The sequence below is a fragment of the Marmota flaviventris genome, chromosome 12 (genome assembly GCF_047511675.1).
Source record: "Marmota flaviventris isolate mMarFla1 chromosome 12, mMarFla1.hap1, whole genome shotgun sequence".
Classification (NCBI taxonomy): Eukaryota; Metazoa; Chordata; class Mammalia; order Rodentia; family Sciuridae; genus Marmota; species Marmota flaviventris.
In genome coordinates this window covers 72239378-72254153 of record NC_092509.1, presented here as the reverse complement: position 1 = coordinate 72254153, position 14776 = coordinate 72239378, and the positions used below count along the sequence as shown (strand labels likewise).

The following is a 14776-nucleotide window of genomic DNA, read 5'->3' as shown; positions in this document are numbered from 1 at the left end:
CTACTAGTCTTGGATAACCCCACTCTTCCTTTGTCATTCTACAGAAACAGCCATGCAGGCAACTTCTGGGATATTCATTGCAGACGCAGCTCCAAAGGAGGACTGTGCCCTGGAGATCATCAAAGGGGCAGCTCTGCGGAAAGAGGAAGTATACTATGACAAATCAATCTGGACCTCTCTCCTGCTAGGAAATCCAGGGAGGAGGATCATGGAATTTCTCGCATTAAGGAAATATAATTTTGACAAATTTATAAACAACTAGTAACTCCCTTAGGACTGGCCATGGTAAGGGATCTTGGGATGTTCTGTCCAGTATTTCTTCAAGCTCTATCCATGAAAGCATCTTCCCAGAGGGATAACTAGAGCACTTCCAGAGACATGCAAGTCACAGGGTACATCTCACAATTGGAATAAGTTCCTCTAACATGTGCACAGTGGAAATTTAATTGTAATAAATGTCATGAACCACTCTTCAGCCTACATTTGTGAAACTGATAGTAACAATAGGTATAATTACAAGGTAGCTATATCCAATTTACCTCGTATATGTAATAATATTATGATGCTTAATACAATATTAATTATAATAAAGGTCACATAAACTTTATAAAATCAAAACTTATCGCTATAACTGAGTCTCTTCAGTATGATTCCTTTCAAACCATAAACTATAAGTGAAATTTTTCAACGTTCATCTCTTATTTTGTGGTCTGAATTTTTTATTTATTCCTGAATTGAAGAAACCATCCTACTCATTATTTAGTGGGCATCATATCTTTGTCATTTCTGTGTATTTCATATACTCTTCATATTATTATACATTGTCCCTCTGAAAAGGAAGATACCTGAACATGAGTCACTCAGGCAAACGCAAGTGGTAAAGTCGTCCCTAGAAACTTAAGTCACAGAACTTAGGCTGGTATATTTTTTTTCACAATCCACTAAGCATCTGTATTTTATATGAGAATTCTCAAAGTATACTGAAATTTGGAGAAAAGGGGTTGGAGCTCAGATCCCACCACTAGCTCGCTTAGTCATGCATTCATTCAATAAACATTGCTAGGCATCACCTGACTACAACCAAATGGGAAACAAATCATCAGCTATACTGACAACTCAGAAAAGCCCTCTATTGGTCAGGACCCAATAGGTGAGAGATGGCACCCACATGTTGGATGATTTTAGTAGAATCTAATAAAAGGGGACTATTTACAAAAGTGTGAGGAAAGTATAGGTAAATCACAAGCAATAGTGTAATATCTCAGGGCTAGTTATAGCTCTTTCTACCCAAAGGTCTGTAGACACAAGAGGACAGTTACCAGAATCCAGGATAAAGAGACCTATTTGGAGAGTGCCACATGACAGGAACTGTGCCATTGGCTAGGGGATGTAGTCACCAAAGACCATGAAGAAGGAAACTGGGGGAATGGACACCCCAGCGTCACTCTTTCCCCCTCTTTGATCTCTGACCAGTGCTTCCCATTAGCTAAACGGGGGAACAAAGGAAAAAACTGGTGTAGACCATACTGTTCAACTTCCCATGCACCAAGCAGTGTGGAAAAGAATGGAAAGGGTTCTAGAGTGATGGATTGAATATGAAGTAAGATAGATAGATAGATAGATAGATAGATAGATAGATAGATAGATAGATATCCAGCATAAGCTCAACACTCGCAAACATAGGATCCTGCTAAGTGATGCTGAAACACAGACATTTTGGGGGAAATTCCCTTTCCTGCTTCTGAATTTAAATGCCTAGGCAAAAACATGGATTAGAGTCTACTGAACCAGCTAACCACATACACAAGAAGCTGGAGCAAAGAGTGTGTGAATATGGCTAGTCTTAGATAGGGGTCCTCTCTAGGTCATGTTCAGTGCAAGGCAGTAAGAGAAGCCTGACCACACACCTGTGTGCAAGACAAGACACCAAAAGTATGAAGTCTGGTTTCCAACTAGATACCATGCTTAAATACAAGCAGGCACCACTGCACACTAGTAACATGCAGTCTGATAGACATCTCAGTTTCTAATCAATCAAATAAACACCACTCAATTTCTTAAAGAAATGAGGCTCCCCCTTCAGAATGAGAAGAAGAAGGATGGCAATTCCTCTTATGAAGGATGGAGACAACATTATAACTGAGTTATAATTTGCTTGGGGACAGGTAACACCTTTCTACAAGAGCCTTTTCCCAGAATCTAAAGGGAAAGATCTCAAAAAGTAGGTCTGAGAACTGAAACCATCTACACCCATGTAGTTTATCATCTTCACTAGCGTGACATTAAAATTCCAATGTCGGGCTGGGATTGTGGCTTCCTTGCACAGGTGGGACCCAGGTTCGATCCTCAGCACCACATAAATAAATAAAGGCATTGTGTTGTGTCCATCTACACCTAAAAAATAAATATTAAAAAAATTCCATTGTCCTTTTCAGTGTGACTTTACTATTCCAAGAAACTCTTGTCTAGTAAGATAAATGTAAAAAACCCATTTACAAGTGCTCAGCTTTTCAATAGATAGCATCAAATGACTGCTACTCCTAAGTCTCCCTGGATCCCTCACTTCAAAACCCTGGCTATACTGTGCTCACTAATCTCAAACTTCTGTATTATGATCCTTACACAATACTCACCACACCACCTTGCTAAAGCCCCACATTAAACTAAATGCCAGTACCTCATAACATTCAGACTTTGCCCTCCCCATTCTGGCAGGCCCTGGCTGTATCAAGATAGTACTCCTCTTTACCTGGGTAAGCAGCAGTACAATGGCCCTTATTATTGGACAAGTTTCACTAGTAATTCAGTGAGACCCTGTCTCTAAATAAAATACAAAATATGGCTAGGGATGTGCTCAGTGGTCGAGTGCCCCTGAGCTCAATCCCCAGTACCCAGAAATTAAAAAAAAGAACCTGCCCTTTCTAGCTCACTCTACCATGAGCTTAATGATAAATGCACAAGGATGTCCATTTTCGTATCACATGTGGAATCCAGGTATACATCACTCCCATCTCACTAATACTGACATAAAATTCAGCATCACTTTGTGAATTCTGAAAGGAATTCTTCCCTCACTGAAAGGATCCTGAGCAATACAGTACTTTCCAGTATTACAGAGGGAAGAAAGAAGACTGAGTTTATATCCATTCAGTGTGCACCTCTTAACTCAAGAGATAGCCCCTTGGCCATGTCCCTTTCAAAGTGCTTCACCTCTTATCTGAGTCCAGCTCTCAGAGAGTCCAATATCATTCCTCCCTGTCTCCCATTTATCATGCACAGTTGACTCTGACTCTAGCTTGAGGCCCACCCAGCAATATCTTTTTAAACAAAAATAATATCTTCCCACGAAGGAGCTGTTTTAACCATTAGGAAAATAACCATTTCACCAAGTATTACATTTGTAGTAGCTAAGACAGAATTGAAAACAGCCTTAATGTTTACTCACTGGAAAATGTTTAAATTAGAGGACATCGATATTATGAAACCACTATGTCATAATAACAAGGGATCAAGTTGACTTATATGTACTCACACAGAATAAACCCCAAGGCATAGGAAATGGGCAGGGATGGAGAATGGGAAGGCTAACTACATAAGGCATTATTCTGAGAACTTACAAAATTCGGAATGTCTTCCCCTGAGGAGTAGTCCTGAGGTTCTTAAAATGGTAGTGTGATAGGTTGAGTTGTAAAATACAGGTTTAAACCCTAATCCCTAGTACTTCAGAACATGACCATATTTGGAACTGGATCATTAGTGAGACTGAGATGAGGTCATGGTGAATGAGGATGGGCAATATGACAAGTGTCCTTACAAAGAGGCAGTCATGTGGAGGTAAAGAAACACAGAGAGAACAGTGTGTGGTAACAGGAGCAGGATTCCAGTGATAAAGCTGCAGGCAACCAAGGTCAAAGACAAAAACCTCCATCAGCAGGTAAGAAGGGTCAAGGAAGCATTCTCCTCCACGGGTTGCAGAGGGACTGTGCTCCTGCCAGCACAGTCGATTTTCTAGCCCCCAAAACTGTGACTGAATAAATGTCTACTGTTTTAAGCCACCCAGTTTACTGCAGCCCAGGAAATGAATGCAGGCAGTAATATAATCTTGGACTACCAACAAAGACAAGCCAAGACTACACATCTCTTGACAGAAAATTTCACTTCTAGGAATCTCAATGCAAAAATGTGATCTGATTAAAACAGAAATATGTCACACCAGCATCAAAACCCACTTAGAGTCAAGACCTAAGTCCTCACAGAGACCTATGATCTCACTCTTCATTAGCTTTTAGACCTTGTCTCCTACTAGCTTCTTCTCCCCTCTCCCACCACATTGGCCTACCTATTCCTGGAACATATTAAGCATATTCTGTGTGCCTGGAATGATCCACAAGGCCATCTTCCTCTCTTCCTTCAGTTCTTTCTTCAAAAGTTGCCTTCTCTATTAAGCCTTCCTTTACCACTCTAAATGAAATTTCAAAACTGCCCAGATATATCTCCCTTCTCTGATTTTTCTTCTCCTTGTCTCGTTTCTTCTCCTCCCCCCACCCCCATCATCGTTAAATTACTATGGCTACACAACAAACCATCTCCAAATTTAGTGTCTTAAAACAAAATATGTGTACCTCCCACAAATAAGCAGTCTGGGCAGAGATTAGATTAATTTCTGTTCCATCACTGAGGCTGCAATGGCTCAAAGGTCAAGAGTTGGGATCATCAGATAGCTTGCTCATGCACATGTCTGGTACTTGTACTGGAAATACCTAAACAACTGGGGCCTGAAATAGCTACTGGGGCCTGAAAAGCACCTTGGAAGTCTCTCTACCTTTCTGTGGTCTTTCAGATTGGCAACTTCAGGGTTGCTGGACTTCTGACAGAGCCTCCAGACTCAAGCCATAAGTCCCAAGAGAAAGAGCCAGGCAGAAGTTGGATTGCCTTTTAGAACCAACCATACACTTGTGATCAAAGCAGACCTGAAGACCCACGCATTTGAAGGAAAAGGGAACACAAACCTCACCTCTTGTTGGAGGAGTGTCAGTGTTATATCATAAGAACAACATGTAGGTTGAGCAACATACTGAAGTATCCATCTTTGGAAAATACCATCTGCTACATTCTCCCTACTAGGACTGGCTTTGTTACAGACCCAAGTCTAGCTGCTTACCACTTGAAAGGCAATACTGGGGAGATGAGAATTGTTGGGAAGGAAAGCAGGCTGATTCAATGCTCACTCTGAAAAGATAGAGAAGCTATCATCCACCACTTTCCATCTTGAGAAACTCAGGGAATGCATAAGGCTTTTGTAGAGAGGGAAGGTGGGGGGTTGGGCAGGAAGGCTACGTGCTGAGAGAGGTCTTTGTCATCCAGGGCCTGTGTCTGAGGCTAGTTACAAAGTTACAAGTTAAATATCACAGCCCTTTACATGCTCGGTGTTAGTTGATGTTCGGAATTAAAGAATATGAAGGGTGTTACACATTCCAATGTTATCTGAAGGTCACCAGATGTTCTCAGTTCTGTAAAGCTATAGAAAGATTATTTAGCAATTTCCATCTTAATCATTTAGGTGTGCCTTTCCTTTAGAATTTAGAATGCCAAGGGAAAGGAGGGGTAGTCAAAGGACACTTCAAAAAGGGGCAGCACTGTTAACAGCTTCATAGGACAGGAGTTTTATCTGCTTTGATTCTTGTCCCCCAACACCTAGAGGAACACCTGCCCCATAGGTGCTGAGCCAGAGAAAATCATGAGGGGGGGCCGGATGCCAATCCAGGGTTTCTGGGGCTGACACAGGGCAGGCAAAAAGCCAGCTTTGCAAGAGAAGAGCCCTGCAGATTGTCAACAGGATGGAGAAAGGAAGGCTGATCAGGAGGCTGGATGAGTGCTAAGACCAGAACGTAATCAACATCCAAAGTCAAGTTGAAATGAGTTTTTGCTCTTAGACTGAACCCTTGCATGTTTTCCTGAGCCCCAAAGACAAACTAAAGACTTCAGACTGTCCCATGTAAATAGACCTTTCCCTGATTCTGCTTATTTGCAGGTTTTTAGATGGCCCGGGAAAGCAGGAGAGCAATGAAGCAGCGAAACAATATCTATGTTGTTAATATTAAACTAGATCTTGCTTCTTTTTCCAGTGGCGTGTTGGTCATTATTTAACAACTAGCTCTCCAGATAAAATCAGGGGGAAAATGCCTGGATTTCTGATTTGTAGCATTTGCCTATTTCCAGGATGTAATTATGCAAATAGTCAGTTTCAGCACCTCCCAGGTGACATGGCTCCTGTGGATGAAGAAGAGATAGGTATCATCAGTTTCTCAAGCCACACAGCCAGCCCTGGCATATCACAGGGACTCTCATTTTCCACATTCCTGACAGAATTAGTTCCTCTTAAACAATAAGCTCACTGTCTCTCCCCTCCAGGATTTGAAATCAAACTCACATAACAAAAATCAAACTGGATTTTTTTTTTTTTTTCCTGTCAGCAAGTATGGCGGAGCTGCCTAGCAGAGTGGCAGGAAATCTTTCTCTGATTGCCAGAGAAGGAGAGGGAACCAGGGCTCCCACTCTTCAGTTCTAAGAGCATTGGCATATTGATGGAAGCAGCAGCCTCTTTCAAAGTGTCAGAGAGTCCTATAGTCTAGACTTTCATGTTTGTAAGCCCTGCCTTCTCCTGGGAGTAATAGAAAATTTAACTGTCTGACGCTGCTGAATCATGTAGAGATTTATTTTCCTCCTGTAACAAAAGTCTGGGAGGGGCAGACCAGAGCCTTCAGGGACCCAGACTTCCTCTGTCTTTCCACTCAGCTATCCGTCTTCCTCCTCATAGCTGTGTGGTCTTGAGATAGCTGCTCGGCCTTCAGAATCACTCATGTTTTTCCAGCAAGAGAAAGGACAAGGGACAAGGTGAAAGGCAAAAGGTGCACGTGCACTGAATTGGATCCCTGATAGAGGGCATCCTGGGAAGTCTGGAATGGTCCAGAGCCACATCACATGACCCTGCAGGACATTTCCCTGCAGGAGAAGTTGACAAATGGAGTTTTCCCCCAAAAAAATTGGGGTTCTCTTAGGCAAATCAGGCATTTGTCACAAGTGTAAATCACTACAGAAGCAGGGAGGACACAGGATTTCTAAGGTGTCATGCTCTCAAGCACACTGACAGCATCCACTCCCACAGACTAGCTGCAAGATTCTAATTGGTCATGGCTCCACCCACGCTGGAAACTATGCTAGGCCTCCCACCTCTTCAAATTGCCCTTTGGGAAACTGTTAATCCCTCTCCTCAGGAAAGAATGTAATCAAAGGTTCTAGAAATCAGGTGTGAGGGAACTCTGAGGATTGACACTCTAAATCCATCATTTATATTAAAATTCACTCTTGGTATTATATATTCTATAGGTTTAGACAAATGTACAATGATAAGTATCCATACTTATGGCATTATACAAAGTAGCTCCACTACCCTAAAAATTCTTTGTATCCTGTCTTTTCATCTTCAGAGGAGTTGACTTCCATGGCACAAGGGACAGACTTCCCACCTGCTGTCCTAGAGAGTGACTTCTCAAGGACAGTTAAGTCTTACTTCTACACCAAGTCTTTCTCCAGAGCATCTGTCCTTCTGTTCTCCGTGTATACTGGATCTTTTTCCTGGGATGGACTTCTCTGGGCCAGCATCTCAGATCCATCCCAAAGGATAGTTGCTGTGGTCTGAACACATTTCCCAAAAGTTCATGTGTTACAAATTTGTCCCTAAAGCATCAGTGTTGAGAGGTGGGATCTTTTGGCTATGACTCTGTACTGACTTTGCCCTTGTGGATGAAGTAATTCAGTCATGGAGTAATAGATTAGTATATTGTCCTGGGAGTGACTTTTTGTGGAAAAAAAAAATTTTAAAAGTAAGCTCTCTAGTTTGCTTGCTCTGTCTCACTATATGCTGCTCTCTGCTATGTTACAATGAAACAAGTCCCTCACCAGATGCTGAGGCTGGGGTGAAAGGATGCTCTTGGACTTCCCAGCCTCCAGAATCACAGGCCAAATAAATCTTTTCTTTATAAATTACCCAAACTACAGTATTCAGTTATAACAACAGAAAACAGAGTGAGACAATAGTCTATGATAAGCTTCAAAGGACTGAATTAAAGATTCTCCAGAGTGGTGGTCTCCAAAGCTTTTGATCACAAACTTCATCATTAAATCATGAAAAAAAATATGATTAAGTATATATATTTCTAAAGGAGATATAATTATCTTTTATATAATATATGCATAAATATTTACTAATATAAAACATGAAGATATAAGATCTTTAAAAGACAAGATAAAATAAATTCCAATATTTTCTTCTCACATTGCAGTAGTTTGTACTACATGTCTCCTTTGGATACATGGCTCTAAAGTTGCATTAGAGTAAGAATGCAGCATATGTTAGGCTTACAACCAATTCTTTAGGACTTGGGTTATGGGGCAGACCTCCTGGCTCAAAATGAGCTCCCATTCCCCTTTCAAAGTGATATAGGATAGAACCCATGATCCCTTCTGGTATTGACTAGGTCTAGGGAATTTTCCAAGAACTCCTATTCTTCTTCATTTGTGCTCACCTCAGAGTGCTGGGACATATACTAACAAGTCCCAGAAGTACCCCTTAATTTCTCATGGGAAGTAAATAAATAAGCTAATTTGTACTACTAAGGGAAAGGGAAATAGGTATTCGTGATGTCTCACAACGCCAATATCTCAGCACCCCTAGTCTTTCATCCTTCTCCAAGGGATCACCAATTCATGGCAAATGGCATGGGATTGTTTGGGGTTTTTTTGATGTTGTTTTATATTTTCCTTTTTAACCTTTGTACCTATTGCCTGTCAAAATTCTGCAGAAGTACAGTTCTTAAAAAAAAAATAATGCTGGCCCAATGCTTTGAGATGATAGCTATCACCCACAAGACAGAGAGAATAGAAATTAAAAATGCACTTAAGGTAAACACAGTCTGAGAACCGCTCCTACTAAACATCTTTTGCTCAAATGTGGCTAAAAGGGTTTTGACACTGATTTCCAACACTGCCCACCCCTTACCCTACACCCCATCCATCTACTACATCCCCTGAAGTGGGACCAAACCATACCAACAACTGGGACAGATCCGTCCCAATCCAGAAGGGTCAATCAAAACCTAACTCTAGGATGACTGATCAGTGATGTTTCCATAGAAAGATCTTGACCAAGACTAGGGAAGGTGAAAGAAATGGGAGAGTTGTAAGAATAAAAATGGAGTCACTTATGTCAACCCAACAACAACAAAATGTAAATAAAGCTAGGAGATCATGAAGGAAGAAATTTTATGCATGTTTGCCTGAGACTTTGCCAGAACCATGAGATTGCACAGAAGCCACTGCAATCTTCTACAAAAATTAGTCACTGACTGCTCAACCTTGGACTTAGAACACTTGTTATTAATCACTGTGGTCAAGGATTATTGTTTGAAAGTAACTGATGCAATCCACCTCATTTTTGCCTTTAAAAATTTACCCTTGCCTCAACTTCTTTGAATACGTCCATAGTTTACTATGGTATGCATATTCCCATTGTAATATTATCAAATAAATGTCACTATTCTTTGAAGAATCTCTGATGATTTTTTATTTTCTTTGGTTTTTGTTTTATATTGACACGTATGACTTGGCAATCTTTGTATTGAGTACCACCAAGGAAATTACATGACCATATAGTAAAGGTATCTGCACCCCCATGATCATCATGGCATTTTTCATGGTGTGTGTGTATAAATATGTGTACACATACACATTTATATGTGTATACACATATATATATACACACACACTATTCACATGGTATATGTATACATATGTACATATATATGTATACACAAATTGAAATATTATTTGGCCTTTAAAAAGGAGATTTTGCCATTTGCAACAACATGTACACATTTATGAACCTAGAGGATATTATGCTAAGTAAAATGAGTTAGAACAGAAAAGACAAAAACAGCATAACTTCCCTTAAATGCAGAATCTTAAAAATAAAACTCAAAATACACAGAATCAAAAGGTTGGTCCTGGTTACCATTGGGAGCAGAAGGAGGAACAGGGAGATGGAAATCAAAGAGCACATAGCTTCATTTATAGAAGATAAATAAGCCTAGAGATGTAACTACAGGGTAGGGGATGGCAAAACTCCACTTCCATGAGGGTCCCTGTTGGGCCCAAGAATTAAGTTAATACAAGATTAATAGAAGAAAAGCTTTGAAATGTATTTAATATAATTTTTGTGGCACTGGAGCCCACATAAGATCAAAAGAAGCTGTTTGAGTCAGTTTCTTAGACGCTGAATCAGACAAAGAATGTTAAACTATGACAATGTGAAAAGGCAAAGGGGTTTGGGCTCAGGTATTTAACTGGACACAGAAGTGACTGGAAGGACAAAAACTTAGTTTAACAAGGTTGGTTTGCACAGTTTTCTCTTGGCTTCTGTTTTCTTGTCCTTGATAATAAGAATATTGCTTTTTTTCTTAGTATAAGGACATGTTTCACATGGGAATTGCAACTTCTGCTTTATATATTTAAAAAAAAAAAACTCAAAGGTCAGAGTGACCTTCTGGCCCTGCTGTTTGTAAGTGCCTTTAACTTAAGTAATCCATATGCCAGAATGGCTCAGCTTAACACTTCACCAGAAGCAGGAGGATAGTTACAACTTTGCTAAGAGAGATTTTAGGTTCTTCACTGCCTCCTTTACACACACACACACAAGGTAACTATGGATATGTTAGTTTGCTCCGCTATGGTAATCCTATATATATAATTATATCATAATATGTAAGTACTTATATGCAACAAAAACATATGGTAAAATTATATAACATTTTGTATTTACATATATTGTATGTAATTACATATAGATATATGTTATAGATATATAAATGGATTCTTAAAAAATAGAAAAGTGTCAGATGAACAGTGGGTGAATTGGGAAGGCTGTGAAGAGAGGAGTTTCTGAGAAGAAGGGTAAGAAAACAGAGGCCACATAGAAGGATGCATGAGCATTTTGCAAAACCATTTTGCAACCACATGTACACATTTATGAACATATTTATGGCCAAAGAGCCCCACAGCCGTGAGGGCTGAGGCCTAAAGGACACAGTGTTCACATGTCTAAGAGACTGGCTGATCTGGACTGTTGGGCTGAGGTGTTTCAGGATTTCTTCATGCTGTCTTTGAACAGTCCTGTGGCAGCCTGAGCCCCGGGTGACAGAGTGGACCCCAAAGCTAGCCCACTCTAGCACCAAAGAGTAAGACCCTGACTAGACTTTCCCTTCATAGGCCTCCTTCTGCCTTCAGGGGAGGCAGCACCACTCAGTGGCTGAATACGGCACCATGTGATTCCTGGCAAGCTTCTACTACCACCACCTCCTCGTGAAGGAGCCCACAAGCAAGTCACTGTTCACAGCCCAAGAACAAACCTAGAGGAGGCCAACTCAGCCATCTGGTGACAGCCCTGCCCTGGCAGCCTTGAGCTTGGCCTTGAGCTGTGGGGAGCAGGATCTGTTCAATAGCGACAGCTAGTGGTCACCCTAGCTGGAAATGACAAGGTGCTCCAAGCCTCACGGAAAGAAAAAACAAGGTATGGGGAAACCAGGGCAGATAGCTCTGAGTGGAGGTAGGCTTATTTCCAAAGCCATTCTTGGGCACCATGTCCATAAAAACTCCAAATTCTTTAAAGCAAAGTACAAGGATCCTGCCTGTCTCTCCAGCCACATCTCAAGCTACTTGCCCTGCTTTTGACTCCCCAAGGATATGAAATTGCTGGTCCTCTGAAAGCCCTGCCATCTTCTCTGCTCAGAGTGCTCTTTATTCTTCCTTTTTCTGCTCAACCTTTTAAGGTTTAGCCTGACCATTATTGCCTCTAGGAAAATGTTTTTTCTGCCACCCAGGCTCATATCTTAAGTCTGGGATGAATGATTTCCCAGATCTGTCCCATGCCTCTAAAATTTTCTACATCTATCACTTGAGTTTCTCACATCTTAAATTTACCTTTAAAATTGTCTTCTGTGTTGCATGTAAATGCATGATGGCACTGACCATATTTTTCTTACTGTTGCATCCCTAGTTCTAAATGCAGTTTTTAGCATGTATAGGATATATAGAATATATATAGCATATAGAGAAATAATGCATTCACAGCCCCCATACAGGAAAAGGCTTTAATAGAAACAGAGATCCTGAGCTTAGTGTGGAGGTCACACCTGTAACCCCACCTACTCACAAGTGTGAGGCAGGAGGGTCACAAATTCAAGGTCAACCTCAGCAATTTAGCAAGTCTGTCTGAAAATAAAAAGAACGGGTGATATAGCTCAGCAGTTGAAAGCCTCTAGGTTCAATCCCTAGTACTGCCAAAAAGAAAAAAGAAAAGAAAGACGAAAACAGATCCTGGTGACAGAACAACTTTGCATTTCAAAGGAGAGGTGTAAATGGATCTAAAAATCATCTCACTGGATACCAGCCATTTCTCCTTGTATCACATCACCCTGTTTTTCCCCTCCCACTATCAACCAGCAGCACCCAGCCCTTGAGCTGTTGGGAACACCCCCATCTCTGGGCAGCTCTCTGGATCTTGTCAACTCCAGCAAATTCAACTGCCCTAAAGCCCAGTTCTAAACAGTGTTCTTGTCTGAACTAAACTGCTTATTCACTAACCGGCACCATAAAATCTACTCCAGGGATTTTATCCTTAAAAAATTTTTTTTAAAGAAAAGCAAATAAATGCATGCATAAAGATTCCCATTTGCAGCATTATCTGTAAAAGCTAAAAAATAGAAATGACAAAAATATCCATAAAAATAAAATTTAAATTCCTCTGTATAGCTTCCATATGAACAAAATTACAGATCACATCATGCAAAAACTAGTAAGAGTTTCACCATATTGGAACAATTTTATTTTTATTTTATTAGCAAACACATCTGAAGTACTTACTATGTTCAGGCACTATTCTACTCTGAATATTAATGAATTTAAATCTTCAAAACAACCCTAAGAAGTAGGTGTGCTATTATGATTCCCATTACTTATCCCAGAGCACATTTGGTTTAGTGTGACTTAAAATAGAAGTTAAATGGCCTTCAGAGCATTTACTTTGAAGGATGCTATGAATCACTTCAAATATTTTTCTTTTATGTAGTTCAGGGTGACACACATTTTTAAAATAATCTGGTCAGTTGAGTTGTGTTGAGTGAACTTAAAAATGTACATTTTAACTTTTATTATTATTCCATGGGTAGAGAGGTGTCATTTGCTTATTAATCTTTCCAAGTAATTGATTTAAAACAATTCTTTCATTCAATTGTAGAGCTGATGAGAATCAACTTTATCATAACCATTAAAAGTCACAGGTAGATGTTCCCAGTTGCAGATGTTGCTATGGCAATAGTGACAGCTAACATTTATCGAGTGCTTTATGAGTATATTTAATGTAATCCTAAAATAATCCTGTAGAGTAGGTATTACTGCTTTGTTTTTTTCCCAGTGCTGGGGATTGAAACCAGAGTCTTAAGGGTGATAAGCACCTGTTCTACACTATTGTTATCTTTACAAAGGAGGACATGGGAAATGCAAAGATTTACCAAGTTTAAGCAGGCAATAAGTGGTAAAGCTTAAAGTGATAAAGTCCAACTTCAAGCTCAGGCAGTCCAACTTCTGATGCACCTGCCAATCAATTATCCCTGGTTGCCACTCAGGGCAATGTGCTTCAGATGAGCTACAGCCTTGAGGAGCAGATAACAGAGGTGATATGTAAAGGAATCTTGTGGCTCAATGGTAGAGCATTACATGACAGGTTTGAGGTCCTGAGTTTGATCCCCAGTACTTACTTTCCCAAAAAAGTTAAAAAAAATCTTGTTACAAAGTTGAAAGTTATCTTAGCTCTGAATTATTATAATTATAGTTAAAAATTCATTTTTATTATGTGAATTCTGTTGTATTTACATTGCACTAACCAGTGGTTGATAATTATTTTGAGTAATACTAGGCTGCATGGCTACTCCTTAATAAATAGATTGTGGTACACTAATGTTATAAAAGATCATAACAGCATTAAAAGATGAAAAATATAAAAACATGAAAAGTAATTATGATTTAGTACCAAGAATAGACATAATTGTAGGTTTAACTACATTTAAAATGTGTACAAAAATTCATGTGCATATGGATAAAAACTAATATATGAAACTGATTTGTAGATGGTGGTGGAATTAAAGTACTTATTTAAAAAAATCTTTTAGTGATACTATAATTTTTAGAAAACTGAATGTTTGATTTATTGTCATCTTCTTTATCTTCCTTTTTTTTTGCAGTGTTGGTGATGGAACCCTGGCCTCATGCATGCTAGGCAAATGCTCTACCACTGTGTCCCCAGTTTTATTTTGCCTTCTTGATCAGTCTCCAAAGTAAGTCCCTCAAGTGCTCTCTGCCATCATGTCTGAAAGCAAACTAATATGTCCATTTTCTTAGTGAGTTTAATTTTGGTTCAATTTCACTACATCAATTTAAATATTCTTTGTATAGATAAGTAAAAAACTAGATTGGAAAGATACACAGAAATATGTAAAACGTAGAGAAAAAGGTCTCTGCAAGATAGGGCCGTACCAAGAAACAACAAAGAAGGAAAATTGTCACTTTCAGAAAGGGGACCACTCTATTGGCTAGGACAAAATTAACTCACCTTATTAGAGAGGTAGCAACTCCCACATTGAGGCTCTTAGGATGTTCAGCTGGAGAC

General features: G+C 39.7%; 2 protein-coding genes across 3 annotated transcripts in view; one reads left to right on the top strand and one right to left on the bottom strand.

Moving 5' to 3' along the window:
• The window catches only part of Hsd11b1 (hydroxysteroid 11-beta dehydrogenase 1), a 51110-nt gene extending 50414 nt beyond the window's left edge, over window positions 1-696 (top strand). Inside the window, exon 5 of one of the 2 annotated variants that reach the window (XM_071600107.1) lies at window positions 45-696. In XM_071600107.1, the coding sequence (XP_071456208.1) occupies window positions 45-262 (218 nt within the window). In that variant the 3' untranslated portion in view covers window positions 263-696. The remainder of the gene's footprint in view (window positions 1-44) is intronic. The other variant, XM_027934795.2, reaches the window with a different exon arrangement.
• Window positions 1-14776, bottom strand: part of Lamb3 (laminin subunit beta 3) — a 149837-nt gene extending 135061 nt beyond the window's left edge. The window contains exon 1 of the mRNA XM_071600110.1: window positions 14720-14776. The gene's annotated coding sequence lies outside the window, so the exon portion shown is untranslated. The remainder of the gene's footprint in view (window positions 1-14719) is intronic.